Here is an 18,739-nt window from a genome sequence, read left to right on the forward strand (position 1 = left end):
ATCACGTGATACATGCTAACCAATAAAGGAGCGGAGTTATTCTCCGCGTCACAGACGCAAATTCCACTTCAGTGTAAAGGCTGCACTTTGTGACTGTATTTTTGACGCCAAGAGCGAACAAAATTGTGCAAACGTGCGTCCATTTTCAGTCGTCTCATCTCACATGAACTTGAGAGCGGTGGGAAATGCGTACATGCTTAACCATCTTATTTCATAAGGGTGAGCTAGGCACATTAACTAGCACTGCTTATGAAATTTCAACGATGAATGTAGTTGAATAAATAGTCTTGACATTGCATCATCTCACTCTCACAAGTTAGTTCCGCTGGCGGAAGGATGCTGACGCGGCGGGTGTTCTGCAGCGCGCTGGTGAGTCAGGTGACTCGGCGCCTGTCGTTAAGCACCGCTCAGGTAGGACTGTTCCTGCGGTTTGATATCAAGTTTTAAAAAGCCAACTTATATCCATCCCTATTTTTCTTTTGTAAGGAGACCAAATTGAAGACCAAATTTGGTCCGCTGAGCGACCAAGATCGAATTTTCACCAATCTGTATGGTCGTCATGACTGGAGGTGAAAGTTCTTGTTTTTATCCAGCAGGTTGTCTCAACTAGCCTGTTTTATTTATTTTTTTCAGCAAAGAGAACGTACAAAGTGATCACATGTATCATGCATCAATCACTTTCGTATTTTAAAAAAAACTAATTTGCCACATAATATCTGTCTGTCACACAAAATGTTTAAGTCCACCACACTTAGAACCTATTATTATTTCATATCACATGTCACATTACATTGGTACAGTGTGTGCAATATGTTTTAAAAACGGTCTTTGTTCATTTACAGTGACTGAATATAATCATAAAAGTACGTAATAATAGCTCCAGTTGACAATGTCTGACACGGCTCTTTCCATAAATCATATTTTTAGCTCTACTATATGTTTTCAAGTATGACTCCTTTCGTAGTGAATCTAGGGAAATCAGGAAATAAACTGCCTATTGCTTTCAGACTCAAAGGAGCTCTGAGACGAGGTGACTGGTATAAAACCAAGGAGATCATTCTTAAGGGTCCAGATTGGATCCTGAATGAGGTGAAAATCTCAGGACTGCGGGGCAGAGGTGGAGCTGGGTTTCCAACGGGCATGAAGTGGGGCTTCATGAACAAACCCAGTGATGGCAGGTAGGTTTTGCTCTCCATATGTACTTATCAATAATGGATATTTCAGGTGGTAATTGTTGATCCTTACTGCAAACAGCCTTTGCTGTTGCTGTCGAGAGTGAAGAATCCTTGTGTCACTGTGACTGTGGTCGGTCACATTTTCCCACCACTCAGATTTCAGTTCATCAAGTGCCCTTCATACTCATACGCTGTTTGCATTCCTCACTCTGGAACTCAGTGACCTGTCCGATGCTTTCCATGACCACTGGAGATGGTCCCACTTTTGACCTATACCTGTCACAAACCATCCCTTCCTTGGCTTCCCTCAGGCCGAAGTATTTGGTGGTGAACGCTGATGAAGGGGAGCCTGGGACCTGTAAAGACCGTGAGATCATGCGCCATGACCCTCACAAGCTGTTGGACGGCTGCCTGCTGGCGGGCAGAGCCATGGGCGCTCGGGCAGCCTACATCTACATTAGAGGAGAGTTTTACAACGAATCGTCAAACCTGCAGGTACATGAAGAACAACAGTTGCTGAGTTCTCAGTGTGGTAGAGTTTCCTTTTTTTCAGGTTGCCATACATGAAGCGTACAGAGCAGGCTTGATAGGAAAGAACGCATGTGGCTCTGGTTATGACTTTGACGTGTTTGTGATGCGAGGAGCTGGTGCTTACATCTGTGGGGAGGAGACGGCTCTGATTGAGTCTCTGGAGGGCAAACAAGGAAAACCCAGACTCAAACCCCCATTTCCTGCTGAGATAGGTAATATCAGGGATATTCACTATACATGGTGCTGGCCAGTACTAACTGTGCACTTTTATCCCTGCAGGTGTGTTTGGCTGCCCAACTACTGTGTCAAATGTGGAGACGGTTGCTGTGGCACCTGCTATCTGCCGCCGAGGGGGGGCTTGGTTTGCCAGTTTTGGGAGGGAACGGAACTCCGGGACCAAGCTGTTCAACATCTCTGGTCATGTGAACACGCCGTGCACAGTTGAGGAGGAGATGTCGATCCCCCTGAGGGAGCTCATCGAGAGACACGCAGGTAGAGGCACGTTACATTCTGCCTGTTGCCTTATTCATGAGCTCATGACGTCCCCCTTCTCTCCTGTGATTGGTTCAGGGGGTGTCAGGGGCGGCTGGGAAAATCTTTTAGGAGTGATCCCAGGGGGCTCCTCTACTCCGATCATCCCTCGGCATGTGTGTGATGATGTATTGATGGATTTTGATGACTTGGTGCGTGCAGAAACAGCCCTAGGCACCGCTGCCGTCATAGTCATGGATAAATCGGTAAACAGCTTCCTGCCCAGTTAAACCCATGATGAAGTCTCATAAACTTAAATCTATTTAACTGCAGACTGATGTGATTCGCGCCATTGCTCGTTTAGTTGAGTTCTACAAGCACGAGAGCTGCGGACAGTGTACCCCCTGCAGGGAAGGTGAGGAACTGCAGCAATGAGTTTCACACTACAGAGAAACGTAAGGCCTTGTGTTTCTGAAGGAGTACACTGGATGGACAGCATGATGTGGAGGTTTGTGAAAGGAGACGCCGCTCTGTCAGAGATAGATATGATCTGGGAGCTGAGCAAGCAGATCGAGGGCCACTCCATCTGTGCCCTGGGGGACGGAGCCGCCTGGCCTGTGCAGGTACCATCAGTGCTGTTGATAGTGACAGCCTGCTGGTTTGCCAATGGTCATGCCAAACTTGTTTTAACTCCTGGTTTAAACCTTCTCCTTAATTCTCAGGGACTCATCAGGCATTTCAGACCAACAATGGAGAGTCGCATCGCTGAGCACAACAGAAAGCACACACCCAGAGAAACAGACATGAAAATGATTTCAACACCCTCACGCTAAAATCTTGCAAAAGACTTTGCAGTGGGTTACTGAGCATTTTTCCCCAATTATAAAGAATGGAGTTGACAGAAACAAATTTGTGTTTATTTCATGAAAGTTGCTCTGACTACACACAAGTCAAATGTGTACAAAAAGACCAGTGGTGTACGAGTGGAGCTGAAATAGTAAAGAAGTTCAGTATGACTTTAAATCCAAAGTAAATGCTGCACAACATCCACCCCAGGCCCTGTCTTTTCAAACCGCTCTCCTGATAACTTGGAAGTGTTTTATGAGAAGTCCTTTCCATGAGTTTTAAAATGACGGCCAAAAAAAGAAGCTCAGGATCAAACCTGGAACATAGTGTTGATGCATGTCGTCAGTTCAGGCTCTGATTGAGAGCAACCGCTCATGGTGCCATCCAGAACGGCATCGGCGGTGGCTGCTGCTGTTGCTGCTGCGGCGGCGGCTGTGATTTTGGACGAAGAGCTGTGGGAGGGGGACAGCGATACCCCGGTGTCCAGCCTGAGGTCGTGGATGTAGGGGGGGCTACCACAGGGTTACCTGGCCCTGGGGCTTTAGAGCTGGAGTGGTCTTCCTCTTCATCAGACGAATCCCCGCTGTATGCTACCAAACCTGTTTTCACACGCTTCACTGCAGGCTCTGAATAAGTTGAGTGGGGAGACAAGAACAACAGGAGAAAGAGAAATACAGGGCAAAACAGCAACACATCAACATCCGTTATTGAAACAATCGGGGAAAACAAGTTAAATTGTGCATGTCAACACAGGAGAGGATGGAGGACCATCCGAAAGCAGTCAGTGGATGGTGGGGGGTGACAGCATGAGGGCCATCGCATCGAGTGGCAGGACAGTCATGCCCCCAAACAGATCCAGCATCACCCCCAGAGATACATGGAAGAGAAGAAAAACACAGAGGAAAAGAGAAAAACACAAAAACAGGAGAGGGTGTCGTTAGTGGGGAAAACAAACCCAGACTGATGATTTACTCAGAGCCGACTGCTAATAAAAAACCATTGTTTTTTTTGTCAACAAACTAACTTTAGTTTCAAAATACCAGCAGCAAAATAGTAAAAAGAACGTTAGTACAGGTTCAGTCCAAGGGTTCCGTTTGCCTCTCTACATTAGGCTACAGTGAGCTGGTCCCTGCGAGCTCACTAAAAACTGTGGAAACAGGCAGGGTGACTTATCCCTCCACATTATAGTGCACTTACCCACAGAGCCTTGCGCTGCCCTCCTGTCTTCTGGGATCTTGGGTCTCACCCCGTTCACCGACATCACAGGTGGAGGCATCAGCTGCCGACTAGGGAACACAGCAATGTCATCTACATGCCACAGTCCGATGTCAATTGATGGTGATGGGAAGGCTTTGCTGTACCTGTTCCTCTCACTCTGCAGGCCAGAGGAACTCTGTGGTGGGGGTCTACTTGTCTCCGGGCTGCCCACTGAGAAGCCTGCACCTAAATTAGTCATATGAATGGGTCCATGCTATGAGCAGAAAAACACACAGTTGCCATTAGCAGACATCCTCGTCTAGACCCTCACCTGTCACCTCTTTTTGAAGCTAACTGCCACAATATCTAAAGTACTTCACTGTATCAAACAGTGAAAGAATGTCAGTGAACAACTGTCCACAGTGGGCATTTGAATTCTTTCAATAAAGACAGGCTGCACCATCAAAAGTACTTTCATAAGACCTTGCTGGTTCGCTCCCCACTCTTCTGTCATATGAGAATCAAGTTCAATTGAAGTGAAAGTTGCTTTTATGTCATCAGGCAGATGTAAAAACAGGACGTTCAACCTGTAGACGTTGTGATTACCTGATATCCCAGCAGCCCACTGTCCCTCTCGTCCGGCACTTCCTCTGTAAAGCGACGCTTTTGGGGTGCGCTTACTGGCACAGCAGGAGGTGGAGGAGCTTTGGGAGGAGCTACAACTGAAGAAACGAACGGCACAGGAGGAAGAGTCTGCAAGAACGGCAATGTTACTTTTTACATGTTATTAAAGCCATCAGCAAACATGGTGAGGCTCATTCCTCACAAGTGTCACAGTCCAAACTAGGGATGGGCAATATGGACCAAAAAAGTTATTGTGGTAATTGTTGTAAAGTCGGCGATCACGATAGTTATCACGATAAATGCATTATTGAGTCGTCTGTCTGCTGTATCTCATGTCTCTCAATAGACTATGGACCAGTCTGTACACATTTCCTAGATGCTATTGAAGAAATATTAGAAATCATGTGAATAAAATCATCATTTAGTCATATTCTATTCTCCAAATAGAATCATGCTAACCATCAGTCCTTTGTCTTGTGTGATGAAAAACCTTTTCACAATTCTCTCTCCTAAAATTTTTCATTGCCTAATTGAAGATTTCACTAATACTTTGACCCATCACAATTTGTTGTTGTTCGCAGAAGCGCCAGGGCAGTGGGAGACCTGCATGTGTTGATATGAACCAAGGCAGACGACCGCGTCAGAGAACCTATGAGGACCACTCCATCTAATACAATAAACAGGGATCCAGAGATTCAGAGTCGACCAGTATCATTATCAAAGGTTCAAAACTATGATCGTGAACCAAAGTCCACCACACTCTCCACAACTGTCACACGCTGGTGTCGGCTGTCAAACGCCGCGGAGCTGGCGAGCGCGGCGGGCCGTCGTGGTCTCATCATGTTCATGTATGCAAGTCCAATGCAAAGATCGAGCCGCATATTTATCGACTTTATCGTGAGATGCAGAATTGTCATCGTGAGGATTGTGTTTGATGGTATATCGTGTACGATAAGTTATCGGCCATCCATAGTCCAAACCCAAATAAAGTCCAAAGGAAGTCAATGCAGAGTAGCTGAGATGTAATGGCAGGTGCCAGTGTACATGCTAAGCTACAGGAACAGACATATCAATGTCAATTATGGAGCAACTCCCCATAACAGAAAAATGGGTGTGGGGCAAAGGGAATGTGATTACTGGAAGTGCTTCTTCTGCGTTATAGGGCGTGTTCCATGACAGAGCACAAAGGAACAGACAATTATGGCAGATGAAGCCTCCATGAATGAATAGGCAGACTGCCCTCACAATCAGACACACGCTTCCGGTCAAAAAAGTGCCAGATATCGACAGACTGGCTAATGTAAATTTTGTTGAGCACTTGATTCAGAAAGACATTTTGGTTCCTTGTGTGACTGAGTCCGCTGCACAGGACCAAAATCTTTTCACCTTTGGTAGAACAAATCATTAAAAGAGACACCATTCCACACACATAACCAGGACTGAGTACGCTGAGTAACTTTTCCTATTAAAAAACAAGCATGTAAGAGGAGTACACTGAATAAACAATGGCAGGATCAGTTGGCAAGACATGTTGTGGGTGTGACAGACGTCGATTCCTACCTGAGGAACGGGAGCAGGACTTGGCACAGGAACTGGAGCAGGTGGTGGTGCTGGAGCTGGAGCTGGAGGGGGTGGGAACTGAGGAAGAGTAGCTGGCGGGACAGCTGGCGGTAAAGGAGGAGGTACTGAGTATGGTGGGGGAACAGGTAGTGGTTGAGGTTGTGGTTGAGGATGAGGATGAGGCTGAGCTACTGGCATGGGGTAGCCTGGTGGGTAACTGGCCGGGGGATAATATGGCGGCTGAGGGGGCATCCCGTTCACCACAGGAGGCTGTGCAAAGCCTAGGATAACAACAAGAGACGGCATGCCGTGCATCAGAATTTCATTTTTGCTTTTCTTACAATCAATGTAATATGATATGACATGACATGATGTGATGTAAATACCTTGTTGTGTTGGCATCATCGTGCTCATCTGGCTGAGGAAGCGAGAATATTCTGCATGGACCTGATGCATGAGATCATTCATAGTGTTTGTAAGCCCGAGGTACAATCCAGTTTGCAATCACAATGTGATGAAAATGTTCACTACTCACTGTTTGAAGTAGGTTCTCACACAAGGTTTTAGCGGCTGCAAGACCTTCAGGTTTAGGATGACTGAGAAAATGAAAATAGAAATTAACATCTTAGAATTCCAACATGATGCTGAACACAGTTCGGCCAAATGTGCACAGAAAATAATAGCCAACTCAGAATTACAGTCCTCTATCAGGGCAGTAAAACATTAACTGACATCAATATCAATCCGTCACCGACTGAGATAACAGCATTTCAGTTATTCATCATCAAGTAATTTCTTGACATAAAAGGTGACACCCACCTGATATAGATGTACATGGGTTCAAAGGCCTCTCGCCCAGACGCAGGCTCCAAACAACCCGATCCTTTCCCTCGGAGGAAAACTTTGGCTCCAGTTTCAGCCTGGATATGCTGCAAGTATGAGCAGGCAGGACCCTCAACTCGCTCTTTCACCACAAAGCCTGGGATGGCATGTTCCAGACCCACAAACAGCTTGTCTTGGACATAATGCATCTACGGAGCAGAAAAACAAGGAGGAACATAAAAATGCTCTGTTCTCAACAACTTGGAACGAAATTATTCATCAAAGCTCTTCATACCCCAGACTGAAAGTGTGGTTTGTGGTGGGTCATGGGAGGCAGTGAGGGCGGAGGTTGGTTGTGTTGCTGGTAAACGGTGACAGCCGCCCCACTTGAGGTCAAAGACGAAGATGTTGATGAAGCTGTGGCTGCTTTAACAACGCCATTTGTGATTATCTCCTTGATTTTATTAACCGCTCCTGGGAACAGAAGTGAGAAATTGATTCATGATGCATTATCACTCAAAGCATATGTTTTAAAGAGCAACTAAAGTACTGATCTGAGTGTCTTCAAGAGTGTTATATGATGTGATTTGTTGGTTTAAGGTTACGACATAAACATCCACGTTAGCAATTGTTGGGTGTGGTATGTCGAGGCTCAGACCGGTGATCAAAAGCACAACTCTGTGCTTTAGATGGGCGACATCTACTATTCTTGGGATACAAAGAAAGAACATCTCCTAAAGAATTTTATTGTTACTCAGAGACTTGCTTGTTTAAACCAGAAATCTGCCAGAGGAAGCACGATGATGATACTGTAGCTCCCTGTCAGTGATTGCTATCGCTTCAAGGGTTCTTCCTTGACTGTCAGTGGAACCCGTAAGGGTAAATTATTTTCTCGGCTCCTGAATTTTTTTTGAGGCAGGGCCACCAGCCATTTCCACTGACTGATGACATCTGATACGTTTACCTTTTTAATTTACAGACAAGAAACAGCAGAACCAATCTGTTGTAGCTCGCTGTTGATGTCTGGGATAAAACATACAAAACAATGTAAATAAAACATTCAGAAGTCACAGCGTGTTGCTTTCCTTCTGATGTCACTATACACAGATGATGAGATTAATAGCAAGCTTTATATTGATCGCACAAAGAAACAGCAAAGTATATTCACATTAAAGCGCTTTCGAACACTTTCGAAACGCTTCACATGTCATAACAAAGAACATAGCTAATGTATTCACTCACACCATTATGTGAATATATTTTCATATACGTTGTTCAATACACATCTTGTCACTGAATATGTTGCCGGAAGCGACATTAACAAACTTCTGAATGTTTTGTTTATATTGCTATGCATTATTTTGTCCCAGACATCAATGAAACAGAGACTTGGCTCAGCTCAGTGTGTCTCTCTTTCACTTCCCTGTCTGTCTGTGATGACAGACACATCGCTCTGTGGTAAATTGGAGATCATTTACCTACAGTTATTATTGTACACACACTACTTAATTGACACTGAACTAACTCAGTTGAATCAGACATTACATCTCTGGTCTGACTCAAAGTAGACAGTCTCTGCTGGGGGAGATAACTTAAAGCAGTAACTTCAATACAGAGCATCGTGTTGAGTGACTGACTGCATTATGGAGAGGAGAACTTAAACATCTGATACGCATCAGTCAGGAAAGTTGGATTTAGACATTAGTTGCTCTTTCAATTCAAAGCTGAAAAGAACTTACTGTCAACAAGTTCCCGTGTTTGTCCTTGAACATGCAAGTACAAAGGCCGATCCCTGCATGATATAGGAAAAAAAATGATATCAACAAAACGTGGTCAAAAACAAATGATTGGTGTATTACCCTGGTAGAGATTTCCCCTTCTCCTCCGCAGTCATGTAACGACCTCTTGTTGAGACAGCTGCGCCACTCACTTTACTGATCTACACACAAAAAGAATAATATTTAGAATAAGAGCATGGATACAGATGAGCAATGACATTATGACTACTACTGATATTACAAGGGAGAACCTCGTCTTGTGTTTGTCCACGTGTCAGAAGATTCCGACAGGTTATCGGGACGTCATTGATCTCAACTTCTGCAACCACCAGGTCATCTTTGGCTTTAGCAGGAACCGGAGGCTTCCCAACACCCATTAACTGGGAAATGTGGAGTAAAATGAGTGGAGTGAAGAAAATAAATCACATGCTAATTACTGAGCATTAAGGGTGACTGACCTTCTCTGTTGGTCCTGTGGTGCAGATCTGAGAAGGCTTGAGTTTACCTTTAGCAACCAACATGGCATTAATCTTAGCTGCCACAGCAGCAGCAGCATCCAAAGCCCCAGTGGGGGCGGCCTCCGCCTCGGCCATCCCACCACACCCAGGACCTGGCTGGTCCCATTTGCTGCGGCGGCTACAATTTGAAGAATAAGATGTTTGAAAAAATGTCATCAATACGGTATCCACACCAGCCACTTTCATGTGTTGTATCGCATGTTAATGTACAGTAAGGCACCACCACGCGGCAACTATAAGTACTTCAACAGGTTTGGACAAGAAATGGGCCAAAAACAGAAAACATCCCAGTAATAGTTCTACAGATGGAAACGAGGAGTTAAACTGGACAATGGATAGAAGTATAGCTGTCGAAGATCCATCCATCCATGGCACACAGGAGACCACCCTCATGACAGAAAGTGTCACAACAGTTCAGAAGAGCGATATGTAGCATGTTCCACTCTTGTCTTGGATTCAACAATCTCCACTCATTTCTATCCGACATGACAGAAATCGTGGCCGTTAATAAGAAATGTAGCGCCTCACGAACCAGCGTGCACCAAAACAACAAACCACCATGATTACGTAAATAGGCTAAGAAGACTAGCTAGCAACGGTTCACAAGAGTACTGTAGAACGTCTTCATAAGCGACTTACCCGCCGTTCTGGTTCCCACAGTATGACATCAATGTCCTGTGGCGCTTTCTGTACCTTATTTCTGGTTCACCAATATGCCAGAAATCGCCTAGTTGTCTTCAGCAGAACGTCAAGTGTGTTTCTCAACGCCGCTGTCGACGACTACTGTTTCCGGTTCCTGTGTACGCAACTCTACCACTAGAGGTCAGTAGACACCACATTAAAGGCATTACACTGAGACATAACCCTCCCGATTTGTTTCTAGCGTCGCTAAAATCATGAACGTTTTTCCATGTTGTCGACGCTTGTTATGGTTCAGAAGAGAGTCGTTATTGCATAACTGTACACTATAGAACAGTCAGGAGGCTCTTTGTCTAGTACGGAATGTCGTTTTTGCAATGAATGTCCATGTTTGTGGACAGTTATTATTAACACACATTACATTGCAGTGACAAATAATAATTCTGTCATAACTAATATATGTCAGATTTCCATGTCTCATGAAGCTGCATGTGCTCCAGATTAATTCTCCAAACTTGAACAGAATGTTCTTTCCTGTTTTGTTTTCATTCAGGAGTTCATTCATGTCTTTGTATGGGCTTGTGTTCCTTCTGATGTTGTTGTCGCCGCATTACAAGATGGTGCAGGAACTGTCCCTAAATTTGGCTAGTTGATCTACATTTTACAAAACAAAGTACCATGGCAGTGAAAGACAAAAATGCCATCTGTACATATGTGGACAGGGGGACATAAGAAGAAAAAAATGTGCTGTGGTCAGTATGAAGCACCAGTACTAGTTTTCTCCAGTGAAAGTTGTGATCGTAGTTTTGGTTATTTTGGTAGTCGCTCAGAAACAGATCTGTTGGTTCAAATGATGCAGTCTGTCTCAACCAGTATCATAACGTCCTTGCTTAAACTGAGTCTTATAATAAGCAGCTTGGTAATGAAAGAATAATTTTATTATCATTATTGTTGCTATTATATTCAGAAGCCATTAGACATTAAGCATTTTGAATGAGTGCTGCGAAGCATGGGAGTGGGTTGGATATCCCAGTCATCTCTTCTTATGTTCTGTATCTCGAAGCCTTGTTCTGACAGGTAGAGGTGTACAGTTTCTCACCTCCCAGGATTGCAGAGACACGGCCAGGTGGTGCAGGTTACTTTGGAAGGCGAGACTGCTGTGTGGGGCAACTCACAAACAAATACAGCTATAGATGTCTCCTTTTCCTCTGGCCAAGTTAAAGACATGCATATCTTTCATATCTTACTATACACTTTCTTTCTTTCTATTACTACCCAAAATGTTGGACGTGGAACAACCAAGACAAAAGATTTGATGGCCAGTGTTTGGATGTTTCTGCTGATGTCTGTTGGGACAGATGCAGGTTCTATTAGTTAAATTGGATTCAGAGGAGGCCACCTCCTTTCGTCCAACCATTTTCCATCACTCATCTGCAGTTGGACTGAGTAAAACCCTGGCATTCCCAGGTCAACCATGGAGGCATAGTCTCTGTGGTGTGTCCTGGGTCTATTGTGAGACCTCTTCCTTGTTGGATATATCCCGAACACCTGAACAGGGAGGCATGGAATCCTGACCAAGCTTACTTAAAGAACAACTGAAGAATACCTACTGCTGTACGTCCAACCTGGACAATAAAGTTGACGATAAACTTTGTCTCAGACTTGTTGAGTCACACTTGGCTGACAGAAACCAAATAATTTGCGAAAAAGCGGAGATAAGATCCTTCCTTACACTCGCGTTTGTTTACCGTTGCTATGGGATGTTGTATTGTAGCTACACAGTGAAATGGAAATATGTAAAGTTCACCTGTTAGGGCGAGCTGATTTGCTTGACTGTGGCATTCAGATGAGTGAGGAGTCAGAAGGTCAGAGGAGCTTTGACGCTTGAGCTGACAGGGACCACTGTTTACATACAGAGTGCTGTGAGAGGAGGCCAGTGGGCAAGGGGTGAGAGAAGAGAGATCAGCAGCAGACATGTCATATTTACTGTCTTTGCTAGTAAGAGCCCATGTGTGAACCGTAATGTGTATGTTGGTTGATGTAACCTCCGGCCTCTAAGACACACAAGGCCAAGTCTCGCCTGATCCTGTCGGTTGACGCAGTGGTGTGAATCCAGAGGAAGTGACGGGGAGGCAGTCGTCTCATGGTGGGTTTGCCATCGGTTAAACAAAGAGTTACTGTGACAGCTTTGCTTTCGGTGTTTGCTGACAAACCAGAAATTACAAGCAAATTTGACAAACTGTCAGTGTCACCACCCTGTGAGCCTGAAATGTATGTCAGCGGAAGACGTCTTCTGAAGCTTAGAATGTTGGTCCGAGGGAATTGATTGAAGGAAGGAAAACAGATGGGAAGAGTGAATCTAAGGAAAGCGGGAGGAGGGGTTGAGGAATCTTTTTTGTGCGTGTCTGGAGAGAACGGGAGCCTCTCATACACCCCACAGCATGAATCTGGCCTGGGCTGCAGCCTCGTCTCGCCTGCACAGCAGGACGCTTTCCTGAGTGGACCGCCCAGGGGAGGGGCACCTGCGCCAGCCGTAGACACTGGTCAGCAGCAGGGCCCGACAGGCGGGGCACATACTGCCAGGATGGAAAAGATGTTTGATGATTCCAGGAAATGGACATGTGCTGAATTTATGAAACCTCAGGTAGAACACGGGGACACTTCCAAAAGAAAATATTTGTCCCCCTGTCTCTACCGCCAGACTCCACCTGCTCTCAGGGTGAAATGAGAAGCTTCTCTTTTGTTGGAGGATAAGAGTTATGATTGGAGCGAGAGATGATAGTGTTGGCAACTACAAAAACAAACAATGAAAGGTTTATAGATTGACTGAACTGAGACAATATTTTCCATTCATTCAGACAGGCTGACCAAACAATATCTATTTAAAGTTTATTAAATGATCAGTCATCCAGGGAGGATTTCATTATCTGAAATATAAAGTTTTTGAATACACAAAACCTGTCTCCTGTGAAGACATTTTAATACCCCCGCCACCTCTGAGCGTCGTTGTTGGAAAAGTTTGATCACAACGTCTTCCGTCATTCTGGCCTGACCTTGGATCCAGACTCCACAGGACCCAGCTCTCAAAGGAGACTGATGCGTTGTCTGCACGGAATTCCTTTTTACACGGCAAATGCACTGCGAGGTTCTCTGTGAAAGGTGGATGGATATTGCATTAGCTTCACAACAGAGGAGCCTCCTGTGGTGTGACTGCGCAGGGCTCCTCAATAACTGCAATGGGAATGTTCAGCTCAGAGGTGACTGGCCAGGTAAATGAAAACACATGCTGAAGTTTTCATCACACTAGAAACAATGAGGTTTGATTCATAAACCTGTGGTTGTAGGTACTGTACATCTTTGACTTATATAAAGGGGTTGGACAAAATAATGGAAACACCTTATAGCTTTTTTAGCTTTAAGGTGTTGACATTATTATGTGATACCATGCAGGAAAACCTCAAGTCTGTGCCTTGTCAATTGATACTTTGGATGGCGAACAAAAGTACTACTAACCACATATTTTGTTTTGGATCATCATTTGGAATTCTGCACTTCGTATGATAAAAGCAGGTCACGGTCATATTGCTTCCAATACAAACACCGTGAGAGAAATTAGACTGGAGTCAATTTCAAACTCATCAACAATCCAAAAATACTAAAAGAAATTAAGTAAATAATGAAATGCCCTCATGAATTACTTTTTGGTTACTATTCCTGAGTGGTTTTCAGAGGGGAAATTATTATGAAGTGCTGTTGCTCGCCCCATTTTTTGGGGCATTAGAGGCTCGAATAATCCTCTCACTACTTAATTTTTGAGTTGCTTTTGTCTTAATGTTAACAGAAAGAAACTTTTTGTTTCAGCTAACTCTTCATTGTTCTCATCTGTTTGGTCCACTTTTCTCATCTGTGCTCCTTTAGTTGAAAAACTCTTGCCTTGTGTGTCAGGCGGCAGCAGCAGGGTGTGTGCTGCAGCACAGAGCAGCCTTTCAGTTAGTGGAACTCCAATACGCCGTTACTATACACTGAGCAGTGAGAAAATACACAATCATGTACTACCTGTCACACATGCTGAGTGCAACGGGAGTTTTCTCATATCTGCACAACCACCATGCAGAGAAGGACACAGTGTGTAGTAGAAAGCATTGTTTATTTAAAGCATTTCATGATTATACACATTTATGGCAGCAACAGGTACGATCATGCAAAGCATTGCACAATCCCATAGAGCAGATATATCAAACTCTGTGATATCATCACACGTGTTCTCATCAATGTCCTCCCACCACTCTTACGAGTCCCATTATGCATGGCCTCAGTTGAAGCTAAGTATATGTCTTAAAACTCCAACTGTGATTTAGATTGTAATTTTAATTTCATATGCATGTACTAATACATGTATTTATTACGGCTTTATTACTGCTGCTCTTGCAGCACTAGCTATTGAACTTTTCAGGTAGAAGTGCATCAATGTCTTTAATACTTAAGAATTCTGCGCCATTGAACGCAGTAATGCTGTTGATAGATGAGGCAAAGACTGTTCCTGCATAAGCAATTTCATTTGGTTTGCAAAACCTTACTATGGTGACAATGGAGAACTGCTATTCAGTTGACTGGGATGATGACATCAGACAATGGTGATGTGTTTGTATTTGGGTCAACAAACTGATTGTCATCTCAGCAAATATCTTTCATGCCATGATTTGTCATAATGACTCAAAGTGCTTCAATTTTTCTGTGAAGTATACACATTTACACCCAGATGACTCGCACACCTTACTGCACCGGGCTGCTCTTACGGCACAACTGATTTGCTGAAGTGAATGTTGGCCGATTGCGTTGTCGTTTGCCAGTCAACAGCGTGTAGAAGAAAGGATTCACACACGAGTTTCCGTAAGTCAATCCTGTCAGGATCCGGTTCACAGTCACCTGCGTTCCAACTGGGACCGTCCGCAGCATGTCCGGTTGATACAAAGGTAGCAGCTGCCAGATCCAGAATGGGAGGAAGCAAGCCCAGAAGGCCAGGACAATTCCCAGGATGAGGAGCAGAACTTTTGGTTTAGGGGCTCGAGGAGGACACGCTGAACTGCTCCCAGTCACCCAGGCAGGTTTGGTCTGTGACACCCAGTAAAGGCGACCCAATGTAGCATAAAGTGCGCCGATGGCTAGACCAGGGCCCAGAATGCTTGTGCAGAAGAGCACGCTGAGATAGGCCTTGGAGCTTTGCTCGTCCCAGGCTGGTACACAGAGCTGACCCTCCTGGTCCTCCCCGTCCTCCAGGTGTAAGGTGATCATCATGGGCAGGCTCAGAGCCACAGCCAAACCCCAGGCCAGGCTTACGCGTAACAAACCAGAGGAGTTTGTGGAGGACGTGTGGAGGGGATGAGCCACTGCCCGATAACGATCCAGACTCATGGCTGTGAGGGTGAAAATGGAAGCGTGCATAGTGAGGAGGTCCAGGCTCAAGAGGAGGCGGCAGCCCAGCTCCCCAAATGCCCAGCCAGATGCCAGGCTATCATAAACTATGAATGGGGCGGTAAAGAGGTAGAGGAGGTCTGCTAGAGCCAGACTCAGCACCTGCAGGTGAAGTGAAGAGGAGGAGGACGGGGGTGTTGGAGACGAGGAGGGAGAAGTGGAATTGGTCAGGCAAGACGGTGCCGGGATTCTGATAAAACAACACTTCAGGCCAGAACCACTTCTTCTTCTGCTTCTCCTGCGCCTGAGGAGTAGGACCAGGGTGTAGAGGTTTCCAGTGATGCCCAGTAGAGAGAGCAGGGAGAGCAGGGAGCAGAAGAGAGCGGTGGAGGCCCGGCTGGGTGAGGGAGAGACAGAAGGTGACGGGGAAGAGAAAGAGAAGTTAGGAATCACAGGGAAGGTGGACAGGGAAGGGGGAGGTAGAGAGCCTGAGGGGTCCATAGTGAGGGCCTTTGTCGTGTCAAAATGCCGAAATTAATCCCGGTGGTTCTTCCGTCTACCAGAGGAAACTGTAATAGAAGATCAAGAGCAGGAAACTATCAATTCATTTGGTCATTTTGTGCTGTGAAATTTACTTAGACAATCAATTGCTGAGGATAAAATTAGAACCACTTATATATTTCACACTGACGCTTTACAGTATGTGCTGCGTTGATGTGCTCCGGCAAAGCTGTCAGACTTTTACAACTCCTTGGGGGCGTTTGTGGTTTCAGTGAAAGTGATTAATTTTGTAGAGAAGGGGTCTCTAAGTAACCCAGCAGCTCCAGACTGAAATCTGTTCAAGGGCAGTACGCAGATAAACTTTGGTCAAGGAGTGAGTTATGACATGCCTTGGAATGGTATATAATCATCAGAGTGGGTTCTTAAATTCGGGTTATGTTCTTGGTGTATTTTTGTTAATGGTATTTGAATTAAATACATATTTTCCGCTGAGGTTACATTTTTTTTTTTTTTTTTGTGGTACAATTTATGTCCTCGTGCGTAAGACAGGGCTGTATGCTGTCGGCCTGTGATTTATTGTCGCTGTGTAATCTTCTGCAACATCAAAGCTCACAGGAAGGGGTCACACAGATCCAACCAGGATGACACATGGTGACCCCAGCGGCACCAGGGTTAAGAGCTACTGTTGAAGAGAGGAGCAGCAGTCAGACCCCCACAGAGCTTCAGGCCTCAAAACGTTTACCAGCTTACCTTGAATAACTGTGACATAACCTGACAACAACTTCTGCATGTAAGATAGCTGTTCAGTTAAACACAAATCTTTTCCCAAATCTGGCAGCAAATGTAAACTGTGAGGCACAAGGATCCAAGCATTTTGTGTTCTACTGTACTGTACCACCAAGCTAGAAGAATATGATCTATGATAGAGAATATGATATACATTAAAAATCATCTTTGTAATTCTTACCTTAATAAAGATTTGGGAGGGGTATTATTCCATTGATTTTGGATTTGAAAAAGAGTTCCATTTTGAAATGCCTGTGAAGATCCAGTTAGCTTTCTCAGTTTTTGAAAAAAATGGAGAGGATTTTGGCTTTCAGCGCCCAGACCACACTTTCAAATCGAAGATCTGAATTCCAACTTTGTGGCTGAAAATCTTCTGTGTTTTCAGGTCCTGTCCAGGGCAGCGGTGTCTCCTCTGTGTGGACTTTCGAGTGTCTGATGAGTGCGTGCGGTGTGTGAAGGGAAAAAAGGGGGTGGGATGTGATGCTTACGAGGGGGGTGATCCTAGACACCACGGCACTTTAAGACACTGACGCATAAACATTCATTAGGGTATTTAGTAATGTAAGATAAACAAGTAGTTAGTATACAGTGAGCAGACTTGTAATTATTGCTGACTCAATTGACTGCGACCATGCAACAATATTGCAAATTATTATACTGTTATTATTAGCGGAACAACTTTGACAATGACTCCAAAGTGAAAATAAATAAATAAATAAATAAACAATAATCAGGTGACTCTTCAATGAAGTTTATTAGCTGGGTATGGTTTAGTAATATCACAGTCCTTATGTCCTTATGATTCAGGAATAATTGAATGAATTACAAGTAAAGTGTCAAAAATTAAATGTGATCGTTGTTGGTTTCGTGTGGGAAACACAGTTTGAGAAAACATGCTTCTTCACACGACAGGCAGGATAGTATTGTATAGTATTGTAGTATTGTAAATAGCATTGAAAACGCAACATGACGTTCCATCTTGATAAAGACAGAAACCAAATGAAATTTCCACTGTGGTGCAGAGCTTTCCAAAACTACTCTCTTAAATTTTAGATTTGTGAAAGAGGGTGAGAGTGATTAGACCTACACTGATTTTTTTTTTTTTTTTTCGGATTTAATCCAAGGTTAACTGTGTTTTGCCAACTTTCCAATGACTTTAATGTGTGAAAGCTAGATATAAATCTCATTTTGAACTTGCTTGCTGCAAAAGACTCAAAGATTCAAACCATAAATGGAGTGAGGATTATGTTTTGGCGTGCAGTGAGGTTTCCTTAGGTTACTCACATGACCGCAGCATTCATGTTTTATGGCCACCATTTTTGGAATGATGGATTTATGATAAATGCAACTAAAATAAAAGGTTGATCTCTGGGGCCTTTCATGTTTTAATGAAGTCATCTTAAAATGATGATTTTTATTAGACTCTCAGAAGCCATGGGCAACACGAGCCTTGAAAATTGCAAGGGTTTCCTGGTGTTTCTCATTCCTTTGCTGAGCCTCAGTTCAGACAGTTTGAATGAAACTTTACATGTAACTCTCTAGAAGTGTCTTTGACGTATGAAGAATGATGTACTTCAGAATTAAATGAAACAGCCAAAATGGTAGGTCAAAACACTTGCTTGTTGCTGCCTCTTCCTCAAAATGCTGATCTGCCTCTTCCTGGGCACAGGTGAGAATGAGGCTGTGAAAAGAGGTCCCCCAAACACCTCAACAAGCTCTCCTCTTAAGAATTGCGAGTCATTCCCCGGCATGCAAAGAGATAAAATCTCCCAGTCCGTCCAGACTGTGCCCGAGGGTCTTCTTAGAGGTTGAACATGCCCGGAATACCACACCAGAGGGTTCCAGGAGGTACACAAGCTAGATACCCTACCATTTCAAC

General features: G+C 44.4%; 3 protein-coding genes across 12 annotated transcripts; 1 reads left to right on the plus strand and 2 right to left on the minus strand.

Moving 5' to 3' along the window:
• The first annotated feature begins 117 nt into the window (after positions 1 to 117).
• Positions 118 to 5,440, plus strand: LOC128772183 (NADH dehydrogenase [ubiquinone] flavoprotein 1, mitochondrial-like). 7 transcript variants are annotated; one of them, XM_053888343.1, is made up of 11 exons: positions 158 to 219; positions 317 to 411; positions 487 to 569; positions 1,008 to 1,178; positions 1,487 to 1,670; positions 1,729 to 1,918; positions 1,986 to 2,198; positions 2,277 to 2,443; positions 2,511 to 2,592; positions 2,655 to 2,800; positions 2,900 to 5,440. In XM_053888343.1, exons 1-11 carry the CDS (start codon positions 186 to 188, stop codon positions 3,008 to 3,010), a joined length of 1,476 nt encoding a protein of 491 aa, XP_053744318.1. In that variant the 5' UTR covers positions 158 to 185; the 3' UTR covers positions 3,011 to 5,440. The 7 variants fall into 7 exon arrangements, with proteins under 7 accessions (XP_053744314.1, XP_053744318.1, XP_053744317.1 ...); XM_053888342.1 differs by having other exon boundaries at positions 1,986 to 2,443; XM_053888341.1 differs by having other exon boundaries at positions 2,655 to 5,440.
• On the minus strand, positions 2,125 to 10,320 carry khdc4 (KH domain containing 4, pre-mRNA splicing factor). Of its 4 annotated transcripts, none has more exons than XM_053888335.1 (14): positions 10,162 to 10,320; positions 9,463 to 9,640; positions 9,256 to 9,384; positions 9,086 to 9,165; positions 8,966 to 9,018; positions 7,522 to 7,700; positions 7,224 to 7,435; positions 6,940 to 7,000; positions 6,791 to 6,851; positions 6,405 to 6,685; positions 4,827 to 4,973; positions 4,385 to 4,494; positions 4,221 to 4,309; positions 2,130 to 3,649 (listed from the first exon to the last, which is right to left on the minus strand). In XM_053888335.1, exons 1-14 carry the CDS (start codon positions 10,188 to 10,190, stop codon positions 3,396 to 3,398), a joined length of 1,863 nt encoding a protein of 620 aa, XP_053744310.1. In that variant the 5' UTR covers positions 10,191 to 10,320; the 3' UTR covers positions 2,130 to 3,395. The 4 variants fall into 4 exon arrangements, 3 of the variants coding, with proteins under 3 accessions (XP_053744309.1, XP_053744310.1, XP_053744311.1); XR_008416708.1 differs by having other exon boundaries at positions 3,581 to 3,649; positions 4,385 to 4,466; XM_053888334.1 differs by having other exon boundaries at positions 2,125 to 3,649; positions 4,221 to 4,494.
• Positions 10,321 to 14,934: 4,614 nt separating this feature from the next.
• Positions 14,935 to 16,074, minus strand: uts2r3 (urotensin-2 receptor 3). Its single transcript, XM_053843601.1, has one exon. The coding sequence runs from the start codon at positions 16,072 to 16,074 to the stop codon at positions 14,935 to 14,937; it is 1,140 nt and encodes a 379-aa protein (XP_053699576.1).
• Positions 16,075 to 18,739: the final 2,665 nt, after the last annotated feature.

The sequence above is a fragment of the Synchiropus splendidus genome, chromosome 15, assembly GCF_027744825.2.
Source record: "Synchiropus splendidus isolate RoL2022-P1 chromosome 15, RoL_Sspl_1.0, whole genome shotgun sequence".
NCBI lineage: Eukaryota > Metazoa > Chordata > Actinopteri > Syngnathiformes > Callionymidae > Synchiropus > Synchiropus splendidus.